This window comes from Hibiscus syriacus, unplaced genomic scaffold (genome assembly GCF_006381635.1).
Source record: "Hibiscus syriacus cultivar Baekdansim isolate YM2019G1 unplaced genomic scaffold, ASM638163v2 tig00014064_pilon, whole genome shotgun sequence".
NCBI lineage: Eukaryota > Viridiplantae > Streptophyta > Magnoliopsida > Malvales > Malvaceae > Hibiscus > Hibiscus syriacus.
The window spans coordinates 605,421-621,595 of NW_024062313.1; the positions used below are offsets into that span (position 1 = coordinate 605,421).

A 16,175-nucleotide genomic window follows, 5' to 3' on the forward strand; every position below is an offset into this window, starting at 1 on the left:
CCATTGTCTGAAACAAGTTTCTTAAGGACATCAGGGACCATTGTATCGAACGGCTAGAGCAAATGGGGCCTGATCATATTTGGAGATTAAAGCTGCACATGAAGAACTTTATCTGAAGGCTTGAGCAAATATGATCCGAAACCCAAAACAAAATGAACCGACACTGACCTGAATCAACCAATTTACCCCAAACTGAAAGCAACCCCAGTTAACCTTTTAATGCATTAAATCATTGTCTTTAAATATATTTTTCACAATACACACTGAAATAAATCATTGCTTACTGAAATAAATCATTTCTTTTTCTCTGCATTGCAAATTCTGTTTATCTTGTTGACGTTTTAGTTGTGCCTCCGTTTTACATAAGTTTTGAGGTTTTACATCTAAGCCTTGAGCAGAGAAAGCATGTCATGACATCGTAAGTCAAATACATACATTATAAAAATTCAAAATGTGACGATGAGGTCATTCATCTGCACCCAACCAAAGGAACACCGGTCTCGAATTCTTTGAACTGTGTTTGCAGCCAAACCAACCACTGGCCGAACCTTGGCCAACTCTTTCTCAACTGCTATCCTCCCACTTGTCTCCATCTACATACAACAAACACTTAAATACAACCCACAACCTCAACAGCTAATATCCACTGTAAACCAAAAATGAACTACCTTCTCTACACAGCGTGTGGTATCCAAGAGATGACAAAAATAAGCTAGTTGCTTGTAAAGATCTGCTTCCGTGTACTACATATTTCAAGGAAAAACAATTGTCAGCTTAAATATAAAAAGCTTGTTATGGGGCAAAAATTGTTTAAAGGATTGTCATGAAACCTTTCTCACAAGACGACCATTACAGCGGGGATAGTTTGGACAAACCGTTCCTTTTTCAGAATCACCAAACAGCAGCAGGTTGACACTTCGAGTAGTATGTTTGCAAGTTTCATCATCACACTGAAAGCAAAGTCAAACATGCCATCAGGTCTAATTACTGCTAAACTTGAGTTTTTTATATGTTGTATATATGAAGTTCTATTACCGTCATTAAGCCTTTGTAGTACATTGAAATAAACCCCTCCACTTGTCGTTTAACCTGACAGAGAGGACAAAGCACACATCTTTTACCATGACTATATATTGCATGCAATGTATGTCATCTTTGAGCATGTTAGGGAATGAATGTCATGTTAGAGCAACATTCAAGTCAAAAAAATCAACAAATACCTGGTTTGCTATCATTCCAGGAGACATTCTACCCATGTCACCTTCTTCTGGACATTTGGGGCAGCGCAGCGTTCGCCAGAAATTGCAAGTGGATTCCTCTTGTTGCATTTTTGCTGGTTTCTCACCTACCGCACAGATTGAGCTGAATACAGCAGGGCAGTTAAAAGTGCCTGAACAGCTTGGACATGACAATATCAGTGGCTCACATCCCTGATATCTGCGACACAAACCAATACATATATTATTTCATGGAAGTACATACATTGTCACCGTACTCGATTAGTCAATTTCAATGAGAATTTTTATATATGATCTGGGATGATAAACTATAAGTTATTATGAAATTCATTTGTGCAGGAATAATAAATATAATAGAATATTGCCAAAATTGACAGGATTAACAATATTAAAATGTTTTTTAAAATTATGGAGAAAAGAGCAAAGTAGGAGAAAATAGTTACCTCTCCTCATCATCTACAGCAAACAAGAGAGCATTTCCAGTGTCATTGCTGACAGCCTCACTTGATTTACTTTGGAACTGAAAAAAGAAGAAGATAATATCATTGTTGAACTATCTGCAAGATAGAACATTGATGTACTTCAAAATCAAGCTAGCATGTAGGGATTACCTTTGATGAGTCAAGTCCTAAGCAATCAGCCAACCGCCCTGGGCTTGTTCCTTGTATTGAAGCACATAACCGAGATACAACTGGATGGATCTGCTGTGACAAGTAATAATCAATGTCAATCATCCATTTCCCCTCATCTTTTGTCAACTCATCAGGATGCCTTGCTCGGTAAGCTATTCCCATTGAATTGCTTGAACTAGACCCCTGTCCAAGACAGAACAAAATGGGAAAAGGAAAATCAGATTGAGATGAAATAAAATGGAAGGATCTGAATGCAGCCTATACTCAAAGTTCATATATAGTTCATAAAGAAATTGAAGCACAAACCTGTTCACAGCAAATTATATATGGAATAGTATCACCAGCAGAGCATCCAGTAGAATAACCACTTTGCTTCATTCTGAGGGCCACCTATAAATTGATCCAAGTAACATACATCGAATGAATTAGATACATGGAAGGGAAAATTATACAAGATTAGATAGAGTAAAAATGCATGAAAGACCAGTTATTGTTTGTTGAACTCACCTGAACATGAGGTTGGTTTTTGGCATCTGGGTAGACTTCAGGTGGTTTAGTCAATGTCTTTGTGATAATGTACTTCTCAAGTACTGTTTGTCCATTCCTCATTTCCTCTTGGACCTGTTACAAGTAAACAAGTCGATTATATAATAGCAGTCTAAGCACACTTCACCTTACAAAGTTAAGAAGAATGATGAGTGTAATAAACCATAAGCAGTAGCACCTTCAAACCTTTGCATTGGTGAATGATTCCAAGGAGCTAAGGCTTTCAGCCCAGCACCAAATACAACCAAAAGAACAAAATTAAACTAGAACGCGAATTATATGTATCTACTTACCTTCATGAGAGAGTTATGTATTGATTCAACGACATCCTCACAAGACCTGTGAAATAAGACCCACACTGACAAATGCTCAGTGGCCAAGTTCCGCAGAGATTGCCAACTTGATATAAAAATTAACACAACTTAAAATTAAAAAAATATATAGAATATCACATTACCCTCCTGACAGGATTTGTGTGAGACAGAAGTCACCTAATTCCTTTGACAGTAAGCTCCAGTCACGACGAACTATATCAAGACCTTTCCGCTCAATAACCTATAACTAAAATGTTATCTCTCCAATTCTCTTAAGAGTCAATAGTGAATGTATTTAAAAAATCAAGACTACCTCATATGGTATACCATCCTTGAATTGCACCTTCACAGCGGCATACTTTTTCTTCTTCAGAAGCAACATTCTCTTGTACAGGCCATCAAGGTCAATTTCTAGGCACCTATATTTCTTGTTCACCTTGAAATAAAGAGACGGAGAAGTCATTTTGCAGAAGGTAACAAAAAGAAGAGTTTAAATTCAAAATGCATGGCACATTAAAGCCAGGAAATCAAAATTGACATCAAATTCTAAGGACTATAACAAAACGGCCTACACAGTAATAACTGATGGGGCTATTTTCTACTTTATTAAAGGTTTTAGGATTAAAGCCTTGCAACAAATCTTATAAACCACATTCCTAGCAACATTTAATGTACTTGCATCACATTACAAGCGCAGCAGAGAATGCAAGACGTAACCCACATAAGTGAGAACAAATTGAATACTCAGAGCCTCACCTCCTGGATGACTTTTCCTGCAATTGCTTTTGCTTTTGCAATGTCATCTAATCCACTATAAACCATAATAGAATCTGTATCACCATAGATCACCTGCCAATTACAAAAAATCCCATCTTCAGGAGCATAATTCATTAACATAGACATGATATTGGCACTATTCATGGAGTCTGAATATCAAAGCCCAAGTAATAATAAAAATACCTCTAAGTTTAAATTATTCTGAACAAGATCAACAGTACTTTGTAGAATCTCCCTTCCCTAATCAACAGCAATATAACTTGCATCAAATCACAAGAATATAACCCACAACAAACTGTCTTTTTCTTTGCATTTGTTTGTATGCTACATATAGCTTACTTGTTGCGTTATAAGCTCTGCAAGAGGTTTTGCATAAAATCTTGAATTGGAAAACCCAAGGCATCCATACATACTGCACAATAAACATTATTAGGTCAAGGAACAGTGATGGTTACACCTGTCCTATATGGTTTAACCAAATGAACCTTAAAGAATACGACCAATAATTAAAATATACAACCTATTTGCAGTGAGCTTAAGTGCTTGCTGCTGAATATCAAGTTGCTGAACCTTGATACCAGATGAATTTTTCATCCATGACTTTACCATTCTCCTCCTCTGAACCAAATTTTTCAGCAACTACAGAAGGTTATGAAAAACAAATTATCTATTAATATTTACTCAAGAAGAATTGGAAGCAAATAGACTGTAAAGACGCATCTTTGATGGAGAATCCTAATTTGAACAAGCAGAAGCATTTGAGAGAATAGCTCTTCAAACAATGATCAGGCAGATCACTCATGAGTATCAATACTCATCTCAGATTTCCTTTTATCATAATTTATTGATCACTTAAAATAGTAACAATAATCTGTGATCATAAATAGTTATAAATCATACAATTTCAAAATTCCTTTTAGTTTCAAAATCATCAATACATCAAGTGATTACTTATTCAAACTCCTCAGAGTTTCTCTGTGTTTTCTCAAGATACAACTCAAAACACTATTCAATTTTGAAGACCTCAAACATTTTGGAATTACTAAAAGGAAAATGTCTTCAATTCTAGTGTACACTTTATCATGAATCATAACAAGAGAAAACATCAATGCAATTAAAATGTCTAAAGGGCAAAGGCAACAACCCTCATTAAACTTAAAGCCTTTATATTGGGGATTCACAATTCCAGACAGTTGGAGCATTTACTTAAAGGAGAACTATATTGACAGCTATAACACAAATAAAGAAGCAGATTGTAATAAAGTATCGACAGAACTTGGAAAATCCAGCTGTTCAAATCAGCAAAACAAAGAGGAAATTTTACCTCAGGTAAAACCCCAGTTGTTTTACTAGAGGGTAAACAAGGAACTAATCCATCAGGAAATCTTTCAGCCGTTGTGAAGCATATATTGTATTCCTGTTGGATCAAATTAGTAGCTCATACTAATTAGAAGAGTATACAAAAGAAGAAAATACCACAACCCTGAACATGCGGCAAAAAAATCTGATTGTAAAGAGAAGAGACATGAGGTAGTTATTTTAACTTGAATTATGGATGGGTAAAGGCTATTGAAATCCAGTAACAATACGTATTTGTCATACAATCCTCTTTTTGGCTCCAAAACCAATCCGCCTGCATAGCCAGGACCCTTTTTGCCTTTTCCACGTTCATTATGAGCTTCCTCTTCAAGGTTCACATCATTGTTATCCACATCATCCCTATTCCCATCCTCAACACCATGAGTTATCCTCCTTTTCAAAACTTTTGTTTCCTTAGTGTGAGGTGTAGACTTGTCTGGGACAATGTACTTTTTTGCATGAAATGCGTGCAACAAAAGATACTCTACTCTTTGTGCCCTAGCACCCTGAAAAGGAACATGCTTTTATGTCAAGTCAATGAACAGATATTGAAACAAATGCACACAGGGTATCAAACAGTACTCACCTGGAGAGTCTTTCCCCATAGGTTACCACTGATATTGGTCAGCTGGCGGGTAAGGGGAAGAACACTCAGATGAAACATTAGTTCCATAGATAACCATGCATCAGTCTCGCCATATTCAATCTGAACATGTCACAAGATATAATTAGAAGCATGATAGCTGAGAATAGAAGCACATTCCCTGAGTTTTATTATCCTCAATATCAAACAGTACGGTCCACTAGAAGCTCTTAGCCAGGACTTGACAAATCATTAATTCACTTACAACATATATTGAACACTTCAAGAAAAACATCAAACAGTCATCATGCAAGTTGGGCCCTTAATATCTAATTACAGCTAAGATTTATATTCTCAAATACGTGTTTAACAATGACCTCTATCAAATTTTTTAAAGGTATGACCCCTATAAATGTTATTGAAATTTAGATGTTACCTAATTGAAATGTAATTATACATTACAAAAAGAAAAAGAAAAGTTCAAAACCATACTACTGTAAGACATAGTTACCAGAACCTACAAGTTCCATGAGCAATTCAGATGTTTGGAACATTCTGGGAATATCTTGTGAAGCAATTTCCTTGCGATCTTTGTTGAGTTGAGTCTTTGACAGTTGTGTCAAAGAATAGCTAACCTGAGAACAAAAATTACATGTTTAATAAGCAAAGGTTTCTATTATCTAAAGTTCACATACTGCATGAAGGGTGTAATGAACCAGTTGTCATGCCTCCTTTAATAAGTCACGGGAACACAAATATGTATCACATAAAAGACGACCAGCAATGCATGCCATTATCCCGAGGCTGGCTCCAGACCCAAAGATGGTACTTCCTTTTGTTAACTTGGGCATCACAGAGCGCTTCAGACGACCAATTTTGGACCACATGCTGCTTGGCACTTTACAAGCCTGACTAAGAGCAAATTATTAGTGCTATAAGATTAATGACAAATCATCATATGGGCATTTGATAGGTTTCGAGGCAGATTGCATTTAAAGAATAGGATCAGGAAAGTTGAAGCAACCTATATACGGTTATTGCTATCTAAAGATTTGATAATGCAGAGAACTATAACATCAGGAAAATGAAAATCTAATGGTGGCAAAATACTGAATGCTAGTAGGAGACTCTAGTGTGCATACTGAAATATTTATTAATAGTGATTCAATAGTCATGGGCCTACTAGGTTGTATTAGTTATGCAAATAAGGAACTGCATTAAAATATCATCAAATGCCAACTCTTGCTTAAATATACTTATGGACAGCTGATTGAACCTGCCCAAGATCATTTACCAGTGGCTAAGAACACACACACACACACATATATATATAAAGTAGCTTTAAATTTCTTTTACAGTAAAGCACTTTGTTGAGATTCCCACCTGGGCTCTATGCAGGAGAATATCCAAGTCAAAACCAGATATATTATGCCCAACAAGAACATCGCTGTCCAGCTTGTATAACTCAATCATCAATCGATTTAATAAAGCTCTTTCACTGCAACATCATGTGAAAAAATGCTTCAACAATAGCCACTAAATATAATCATTCAAAGACAATATCATGTCAACAGGCAACAGTTAAAAGGCTTGATGGAAGATAACATATACAACTTACCTGCTTTCAGAGACTAAAACATTTGATCCCACTTTTGAGTTTCTATCTGTCACCTCTTTGGTAAAACCCATTGGAAAAATGCCTCCATCAAGTTTGCGGACAACAGTAAAGTGGCTCAGTAGGCCAGGTTTCTTCCACTCTGAAGCCAACATGGGAGTGTCTATCTGAAAGCCCAAACCACATATAAGACATTATTTTCTTAGGTCAACGCAGCAGTTTCTTTGATAACTAAGCCAGCATATAACATACTTGACTAATATTAATGGAGTTTGAGTATATCAATGATGACATCTTTCTCCTACTTGGATTAAAGATGGACCAAGAAAAAAGAGCATAGAAAACTGTAACAGTAAGTTCTGAGTGTTTTCCTAAATAAGCCTGAAGGGAGATTGAATTATACTAGCAAAACCACTTTAAAAAGTTTTTCACAAAATTGTACCTAAATTCACTACGCAGAGCCTTAAACAGAAAAAGCCTCAACACACACCTTAGCCCAGTGACAGCAGATAATCGATGCCGAGACAATTTCATTTACATTCTGCCTCTCATTGATGACAGTCTTCAAATTTATGGCTGAAACAACTATGGGGGGAATTTCTGTTGTTTTCTTTGATGAAGTTGAAACCCTAATGTCTTTGGGAGAATCAACAACAATTTCATACTTGCACCAGCTGACCTGTAAAAGATTAACCAAACTGGCAACATAAGAATTGAAAACATGCTCAAAGAATTTGCAAAATTAGCTAAAATAGCACTACATATGCTTATGTTCAAGAATCTCACCCTCTGGGGAGCTGGACAAGTAGAATACTTTGAAACTAACAGCCAAGAAGGTCCTTTTACTTTCCTTTTAACAAGGAAAAGCTCCAATGCACTGCAAGTGACAATAACAGACGGTAATCAATCCAGTTTTTCAAGTAAAGAACTCATAGGTCATTGCATTATCTAATCCTTGAAAATATACTTTGGTTAAACGGGAAACTCATCAAGAATACATGTTCTGGAAGATAATTAAGTCAAATCAATTTTAAATTACAAAAATAGCTTAATAACATTATCGTTGCATTTCATAGAAAAACTATTAAGGTTATCACTAGCCAATCAATCTAGTTTATATCAAATAACTGAGTCAATCACCAAAAGCACGTTGACTCAACGCCCAACGGTTTCCCCACAACGTAAGTTAAAAAGGCATTGCAAAAACTAGATGCTAGAGCAACACTAAAGAATCAAGAAAACTTAACAAACAGCCATAACAATTCATATCACTGCATTGGGAAGACTAGAATGAGAAGATTGTACATTCAGCTACAATCCATTACTTTTTCCCTTTTAAGAAAAATGTTCCAACTACTTAACCTGCTGTGAGTACCAAGCAGAGCACAGAACTTTTCTCCTTTTAAATCTGATGGAAGTGGTGGATCCTGAAAAAAGAATAATGAGGACAAAAACAATTTTAAACAAGAGGAAATAATCGACGATGGAGTAACTAGTTTATCTATTTGTGACAAAGGAATCATGGTCTGTGAAAGCTTGCCAGACTCCAAATTCACTTTTAAATACAAAACAAAACATAGTTCACCAACAAAATGTGTGAAAATAAACTCTAGGAGAAACCATGTTATTGTTTGATTTACAGCTCCAGTGATGTACCTTGAATGGGTAGTTAATTTTGAGGACATAATTCTCTCCAACGGGAACATCTGATCTCTCAAATGCATACCGCCTCTGTAATTTGATCACCAATTCAACAAACCAAACAGAACAAGAATGTGAGGAAATAGAAACGGTGGACAAGTACGAAAAGTCAGATTGTTTGAATCTACAAACCTTAACCGGTGCCATGGTAAAACCTGAAACATTAAGGTTTAACAAGTGTTTTGCAACTTCATTCTTCAACCCTGATGCCATGTCCTTGAAGAACAAAATAGGAGAGGCATCAAACGTTCAGTCAGGATCCAAAGAGGTAAAAAAACAAAGAGAGACAATAAGCACAGAGAAAAACTTACATGCAACTTAGTTCGGAAACTGGAAAGAGAAATCTTTGATTCTTCTGCATCTTTCTCAAGTTTCACAATCTCATCATTGTGAAATATAGAATCGTCGGGGATTGCATAAGCACATCTCTGAATATTCTTTACAACCACACAGCAACTTTGGTATCCACTCCCAACTTTGACCTAAATTTATTTCCCATTTCAGACCACAAATAGCATTCTCCATGCTAATAAACAATGAACACAGAATTCACATCAAAATTTAAGTCAATAACAATACAGTTACCTTCCCGAAGAGATAAACAGTACCCATATTAGCGCCATAAAACTCCTCGTGAGCATCAAGTATATAAAATGGCATTGAGCCATCTACGTCAAGCTCAAATTCTGACTGTCTTTCACTACTAAAGCCATTTATACCTACCTCAGAGTCATTGGCATTCCCTTCTCTCTTCACTGCCTTCCACCCAGCCATTGCACTCAAAGCATCGTCCTTCTTCTCCTCCAAAATCTTTGCATTTAATTTACGCACGTTCTCCTCTTTCACTTCCTTCCTTTCCTCGGCGGGCTCTACATTCAATTCAACCTCAGGCTCCAGTTTTTCAACCTCGAGTTCACTGGATTCTACAACCGCCACTTCAATGGTCTCAATGCACTTCTCAACAAATGTCGCCAAACCTTCGGAAACCAACTCATCTTCACTCTTAACATAATTAACCACCGTGGGAGCCACTTTGGAGGGCCTAACAGAAGCCAAAAGACTGCTTTGGCCTCGTCTACGATGTTCCCTGTCAGATTCATCAGGGGCAAACTGCTTGATCACATCATCAACAATGCTTTCGCATTTTACCTTATCAGTTTCTTTACCCTTCTTATTAAAAGCTGATGAAGTAAACATCGAAGAAACCCTCTGTTTCCCCATCATTGCCGCCGCTGCCGACAAGGAAGCGCTGCTTTTGCTTACTATGTTACCATTCTTGTTATTTTCCTTCTTTTCCTTTTTCTCAACCTTTTTTTTCCTCGAAAATCTACCGCCTTCGGAACCATCATCATCTGAAGACAGATAATGACTCGCCTGAGTCCAGTCAACTTCATTCCCGTCATCGCCGTAGCCAAAGTCTCCATATTCATCGTCATTCTCGATGAAATCTTCAGCCTCTTTTCGCCTCTTGTTTACGATCTCCTGGTAAGCATCTTCGTCGCAATTATCGAAAACCGGTTCATCGAGCTTGACGTAGTAAGCAGGCGCGGAGTAGTCAGAGCGACGCCCGCCTTGGCGTAAGGCTTTTAAGCGTTCTAGGGCTCCCGCACGCTTCTCCGCCTCTGCTCCTCGGCCACGGCGGCGACCTCCAGTGTCTGTCGGGTGATCATTCGGCCGTTCAACGTCCATTGATGTACTAGATTTTTTTCTCTTTTTTCTTACGAGGAAAGAGTTTCTGAGTGCCTTTGATTTCAATATTTTTCAGTGAAATTGGGAATATAATTATATATTTTAATATTAATATTATGAATGGCGGGAAAGTTTTAGGGTTTTGGCGCCAAATGCCCTTTGATTTTGATGTTCTTTTCCTTATATTCTCTCACATCCCAATGTTCGCCATCTAACTGATAGTTTTAGGGCAAGCAAAGAGCTGGGCATGGATTCGTTTTCGGTTTTTTTAATTCGACTAAAAAATTATGTATTTTTATCTGACTTCAAAAATATATTGACTCTAATCTAACATGACTTTTAAAAATAAAATTTGAACCTAACTAAACCCAACCCGAAGTAGTATACTTATTAAAAATATAATTTTTATTTAATAAAATTGTAGATTTAATTAAAAAATTAATATATATATAAAGGGATATTATTGTAATTATCTCTAAATAAATAAGTTAAAAATATTTTTTTGGTCAGTTCGGATATTTTTCACTCTAAACTCGAACCTGACCTAACCCAAACATAATCTCTAAACAATTCGATCGAACCTGAGACCTATTAGATTTGAGTCGCATTCCCATCCTTAACGAGAAATGTCAAATAAGGTGATGATAAATATTATTGAATTATATTATTATAATGTTATAATATTTTTGTATAATAATTTATAGCTTTAATATAAAAAAAATGTTGAAATTATACCAATTTTTTCATTTAGGTGTTTAAATTTTTTTCGATCAATCCAGGTGTTTAACGTTACAAACGTTACTGTTTTAAGTATCCGATCGTAATGGTCATTAAAAAATTCTGTTAATTGACATGTGTCTTGTTTATATTTTTAGATAAATTACACAAATGATATGATTATAAAATATTAATTTATTGAGTCTCGAATATTAAAAGTTACAAAATAGTTTCTCGATTATAGAGAGCTTTGTTAAGTCTCTCGACTATTAAAAGTTATAAAACAACCACTCAATTATTCATTATGTTCCAAACTCGTCATTTTTCGTTAAAAATTTAATGACAATCTGAGTTGGACATTTAACATGCTAAATGAGATGTGATAAAATTTGATTTTATAATCACAAATGACTATCATATCTCAGTTAGCATGTTAACATCCAACTCAGACGTCCGTTAAATTTTTAACGAAAAAATATGAGTTTGGAACATAATGAATAGTCAAATGATCATTTTATAATTTTTAATATTCAAGGGACTCAACAAATCATTATCCTATAATCAGATGACTACTTATGTATTTTATCATATATTTTTTAAAAATAATAATAATCTAATGTCCCCTTCTCCCTCGCTGTTGAACTTCCACCCATTAAATTGAGAGTTAGGAATTTAAGATCCCCATATATTAAATTCAAGGTTAGAGATTTAGGGGTTTATATATTTAGGGGTTGAGAGGATGGAAAAGGTGATGATTGATCAGTAAGGGTGCGTTTGGTTCACGGAATGTAAGATTATCAGTGGGAATAAAAGATTACCAGGGAATAGAATTACTGGGAATGTTACATTACTGTGTTTGGTTGGTTTGTCATGAATGTAAGATTACAGTATTTGGCTGGAGGAATAAAAGATTATTGGAATGTATATTTTACCAAATTGTCCTTGTTCTATATTTGTTTTTTAATAAGTGAAATTATAAATATTTAAATAAAAATTATTTATATAAAAATTTTATTTTTTGATAATATATTACTTGAGTATTTAAATATATCATGTATTATTTTTATTTTAATTAATAATAAATTTTACATAATTTATGTAAAAATATATTAAAATTTTACATCAATATTTAACTAAATGTTTATATTGTGGAAATTCTTCATAGATATTCATAATAATAAAAAGATGTAAATTATTTTTGTTATCTAAGATATAATATTTATTATATCTTCTATATACAATAATTTATTTATTTATCTTTTATATTTATACTTAATTATGTATATTTTATCATTATTATTTATCTCATTAATTTATATTACAAAAACATAATTCAAATAAGTAAGAAAATATAACACTAAAAATCATATTGTCTATAATTTTATATTTCACCATCATCCATAATTATATTTGTTAATATTTTAATAAAATATTATTGTCTTCTCATTGTGCTTTAAAGTCCATTATTTTTTTGCAATGCTTAAATAAAATAAAATATTATTTTTTCTGTTGTCTCAATGGATCATGTGTAAATCTTGCATACAAAACAAATACGGTTTAGAGCTATAGAAGTTTTCTCCCTCTCTGGAAACGAAACTAATGGCAAATATGGGTTATGCCATTTTGTAATGTAGATTTCGTTTTTTTTTTCTTGGGATGTTTGCCTTTTATTTGTTAAATATGGTTATTTTATCTTTCGTTTAAGTAGATTCGTCTAAAGATCTAGCTATTTTCCCAGCCTGTATGAACCAAATCTTGGACAAAAGATTTACATATTGGATCCTGCCCCCAACTTGAGTTTGTACATCGTAAAGAAAATTGTTTTTTTTTTCAATTTAATTATAACATTTTGAAATAGTTTACTATTTGGTGAATAATGATTTGGGTACAAAAACCACAACCAAATCCATGGACAGATATGTTATCAGATGCAGGACATGGTAAAACAAATTATATTACACGGCTGGATTCGATTATTAGTTTAACTCTCGAGGTGCATGTCATTTTAATATATTCTATACATAAAAGAAAATTTAAGTACCAAAACAGAGCTATAAACATAATCTTTGGCCACCAGAATCATTTTGTATCGTGAAGTCTTCCTAAAGACAATTGTTGTCTCTCTAATCTAAAAAGGGAGAGGCAGTGTATTACTTTTCCAAGAAGTCAAAATTCATGCAATCAAGAAGGAATTGAAACATAGGATAAGCTGCATACTAACACCACATGTTTTTTGAGTTCAGGTCACAATGGAACCTATTCCCCCCCCCCGAACCAAATCCAATAGCAAAGAGACTAAAACAGACGAATCATGTTAATCTAACTTATCCAACAATTTTTCTTAGTTCAGGTCACAATGGAACCTATTCCATCGAACCCAATCCAATAGCAAAGAGACTAAAACATACGAATCATGTTAATCTAACTTATCCAACAATAGTTTAAACATGGAGAAAGCATCACCTATTTCCAAATTTCAATACTTCATCACACCAAGAACAAGAACAAAAACATCCAGAAACAAGGTTTCTGCAACTTCAAGAAGAAAATATCCCACAATAAGCATAAAAAAGACCATTGTGCTAAAATTCACCCAAAAAATACCCATTTTCATATAGAATCCAACGAAAACCCTTCAAAGAATCACCAGTCTTGCCAGATCTTGCATCAGTCCATGCTTTGGCAATTGTTCTTTTCATATCCTCATCCCCTTCCTCGTACATATTCTGCAATTTACACAAACCGGCAGTAATTTAGACATTGGGAATTTGTCAATAATACACACGCCATGAATAAATCATGGAATAAACTTTACCTTCATTAAGTCCATGATTCCGGCCATGGGATCTCGCTCTTTATCCAAGTTTGGCTTCAACTGTGTGAAAATGAAAAATATTATTAGTGTAGCTTAGTGGCAAAAAAAGATGGAAAGTAATCTTATGATAATCTAGGCAATTACCTTGTCCTCCTTGTAGTGTAGATCAGACCAGTTGCATTTACAAGCTTTGAACAATGTGATGATGACTCTTGTAGGCTTAACTATCACCTTGCACTTCTCTGGTTCGATTTCCTTGTTCAATTTTGGAATAGCACACCTATAGTTTTTACCTTTAATGTCGTGGAATTTAACATCAAAAGACATCGGCTTGAAATCTGCCTGGATTTTCTCCTGCTCGACTCCTTCCAGAGATACGTATATCTGTTGTATAAACACAAGATCAGCCAAAAAAACGAACAAGGCAGAGAATGCAATGAAAATACAGAATAATTACTGCTATCACAAAGTTTAAGAGAAATCTAAGAGAAGCTGCTAAAGGTGTTAATTGTTATCAATCCGAGAAGCTGCTAAAGGCGTTAATTGTTATCAATTCGAGCTCAAGAGAATCAAAATTTGGTTTGAAATAACAATTGAATTCACTTGGGATGTATTACATCCTTTTATTGTGTCAAAAAATTAATAAATTTATCAGAATTTGACCTTTTACTTTATTAAAACTGGAAGTCCATCTCTTGCTAAACACATAAAGTAGAACTATTGAGTTTTGCTAATCCGTGCAAATAAATTATTAAACTACTAGTCTACTACTAAAATTCGGATTAGATTAGCTTCTCATTTTTCATAAACTAGGATGACCAAATTCCAACAACTTAAATCGAAGTGACTAACTTCTCAAATTTCGTAAAGAAAAGATGGAATTAAAATCAGACCAGGATTTTGGGTTCAATAAGTCAAATGGATAATTTATCTTTTCAGGTTGCAAGGTTGCGGATTTGATATTTTATACTAGCGATGAAAATGTTCTAAATCTCTAAAAATATCGAAATTTCTTACCTTGACTTTATCGTTGTCTTGATCCCAGCTGAACGAGGCGAGTGTAACGTAACTCAGTGCTGGGTTAACCGGAGCCTTTGCTGAGGTTGCAATAGGAATTGGAATTTGTGGAGCAGCAGAAGGATAAGCTCCATTTGCATCCTCTTTCAATGTCTGCAACAGAAGAACTCAATAAACAACCAAGAAAAATGCCAATCACCATTGAATATGAAATCTTCTACACTGCGAAAGCAAACCCCGTGAAAAGCCTCCAAGAAAATCCCAGAAACTAGAAATGTTCAGGATATCTAAACTAGATTCAATATGAAGAATCGAATCAAAATAACATGATGATGTTTCATTCAAAACATCAAAATTTAAATATCCAAGAAAAAGGGGGGACCTTTTCCAAGTTTCGAATCTCAAAGGAAATAAAAGATAAAATGCGTGGCTTCTTCGCGATGCATTGAAGCTGCTTAAGCTCCTCCAAATCTAGCGCCAATTCTTCTGCCATTCTTTTCCAACCTTGAGAGAAATCCTGGGCTCTAAGCTTATTCTCGTCATCAGCAGGAGAAGGAATTATCGTCTTTAGAAGGGCTTCAAGCAAAACCTAATACGCCAGAAGTAGAAATCAACGTCAAATTGAAGAAGAAGAAAATTTTGTTTCAGCAGAACCAAGCGGGGAGAAGGATATTTTAGGAAGCAGTGGATGTGAATAAGAAAATACCTAAGGGAGATGGGGGAATAACATTCCCGGACAAACAGGAAAGAAAAACACTGTTGGTATTAATTTTTGACTGGAATTTGAGAATGTGGAGAAACCAAACGTGGGTATCTTCAACCCGGAAAAAAACATTCCCCCTAGTAATGAAATATTCTATGAACCAAACGGGGCCTAAGTGGATGGCGACAAAGGTTGTGGTTGAGATGATCGGCAACTGTTGCAAATAGGGATTGGAATTAGGAATTTTAGAAATGATTTTAGGATTTGAGGATTTTATTTTTTGTAATTTAAAAAATTGGGTTTTAAAATATAATAATGTTTTTTATTTTTATTTTTATTTTTAAATTAAAAAATTAAAATTATCAGACCATGGACCGTGTCACTAACAAAAAAATTTAACGTTGTTACGGTCGTGAAACTTAAAATGATAATATTTGTAACGTTAAGCATTTATATTGATCGAAAATAA

General features: G+C 34.7%; 2 protein-coding genes across 2 annotated transcripts; both read right to left on the reverse strand.

The window, feature by feature from the left end:
• Positions 1-320: 320 nt before the first annotated feature.
• LOC120206878 (DNA polymerase alpha catalytic subunit-like) lies at positions 321-10,521 on the reverse strand. The gene is made up of 30 exons (XM_039206451.1): positions 9,351-10,521; positions 9,077-9,247; positions 8,898-8,981; positions 8,721-8,795; positions 8,427-8,491; positions 7,851-7,941; positions 7,555-7,743; positions 7,068-7,231; positions 6,833-6,947; positions 6,178-6,357; positions 5,971-6,084; positions 5,453-5,572; positions 5,052-5,372; positions 4,832-4,924; positions 4,028-4,146; positions 3,847-3,919; positions 3,691-3,747; positions 3,487-3,579; positions 3,044-3,166; positions 2,874-2,971; positions 2,710-2,755; positions 2,378-2,491; positions 2,177-2,260; positions 1,850-2,053; positions 1,682-1,758; positions 1,221-1,437; positions 1,036-1,089; positions 831-950; positions 669-743; positions 321-593 (listed from the first exon to the last, which is right to left on the reverse strand). Exons 1-30 carry the CDS (start codon positions 10,452-10,454, stop codon positions 447-449), a joined length of 4,587 nt encoding a protein of 1,528 aa, XP_039062382.1. The 5' UTR covers positions 10,455-10,521; the 3' UTR covers positions 321-446.
• Positions 10,522-13,736: 3,215 nt separating this feature from the next.
• LOC120206810 (calcyclin-binding protein-like) lies at positions 13,737-15,496 on the reverse strand. The gene is made up of 5 exons (XM_039206390.1): positions 15,386-15,496; positions 15,004-15,156; positions 14,131-14,370; positions 13,987-14,046; positions 13,737-13,897 (listed from the first exon to the last, which is right to left on the reverse strand). The coding sequence occupies exons 1-5, from the start codon at positions 15,494-15,496 to the stop codon at positions 13,754-13,756; spliced, it is 708 nt and encodes a 235-aa protein (XP_039062321.1). The 3' UTR covers positions 13,737-13,753.
• Between the last annotated feature and the right edge of the window lie 679 nt (positions 15,497-16,175).

Excerpts from the sequence above, each read along its gene's own strand:
- LOC120206810 (XM_039206390.1), bottom strand. The coding sequence starts at position 15,496 with ATGGCAGAAGAATTGGCGCTAGATTTGGAGGAGCTTAAGCAGCTTCAA. Across the intron at positions 15,157-15,385 it reads AGATTCGAAACTTGGAAAAG|ACATTGAAAGAGGATGCAAA; the intron begins GTCCCCCCTTTT and ends CTTCTGTTGCAG. Across the intron at positions 14,371-15,003 it reads AAGACAACGATAAAGTCAAG|ATATACGTATCTCTGGAAGG; the intron begins GTAAGAAATTTC and ends TTTATACAACAG.
- LOC120206878 (XM_039206451.1), bottom strand. The coding sequence starts at position 10,454 with ATGGACGTTGAACGGCCGAATGATCACCCGACAGACACTGGAGGTCGC. Across the intron at positions 2,492-2,709 it reads TACATAACTCTCTCATGAAG|GTCCAAGAGGAAATGAGGAA; the intron begins GTAAGTAGATAC and ends TACTTGTAACAG. Across the intron at positions 2,054-2,176 it reads ATATAATTTGCTGTGAACAG|GGGTCTAGTTCAAGCAATTC; the intron begins GTTTGTGCTTCA and ends TGTCTTGGACAG.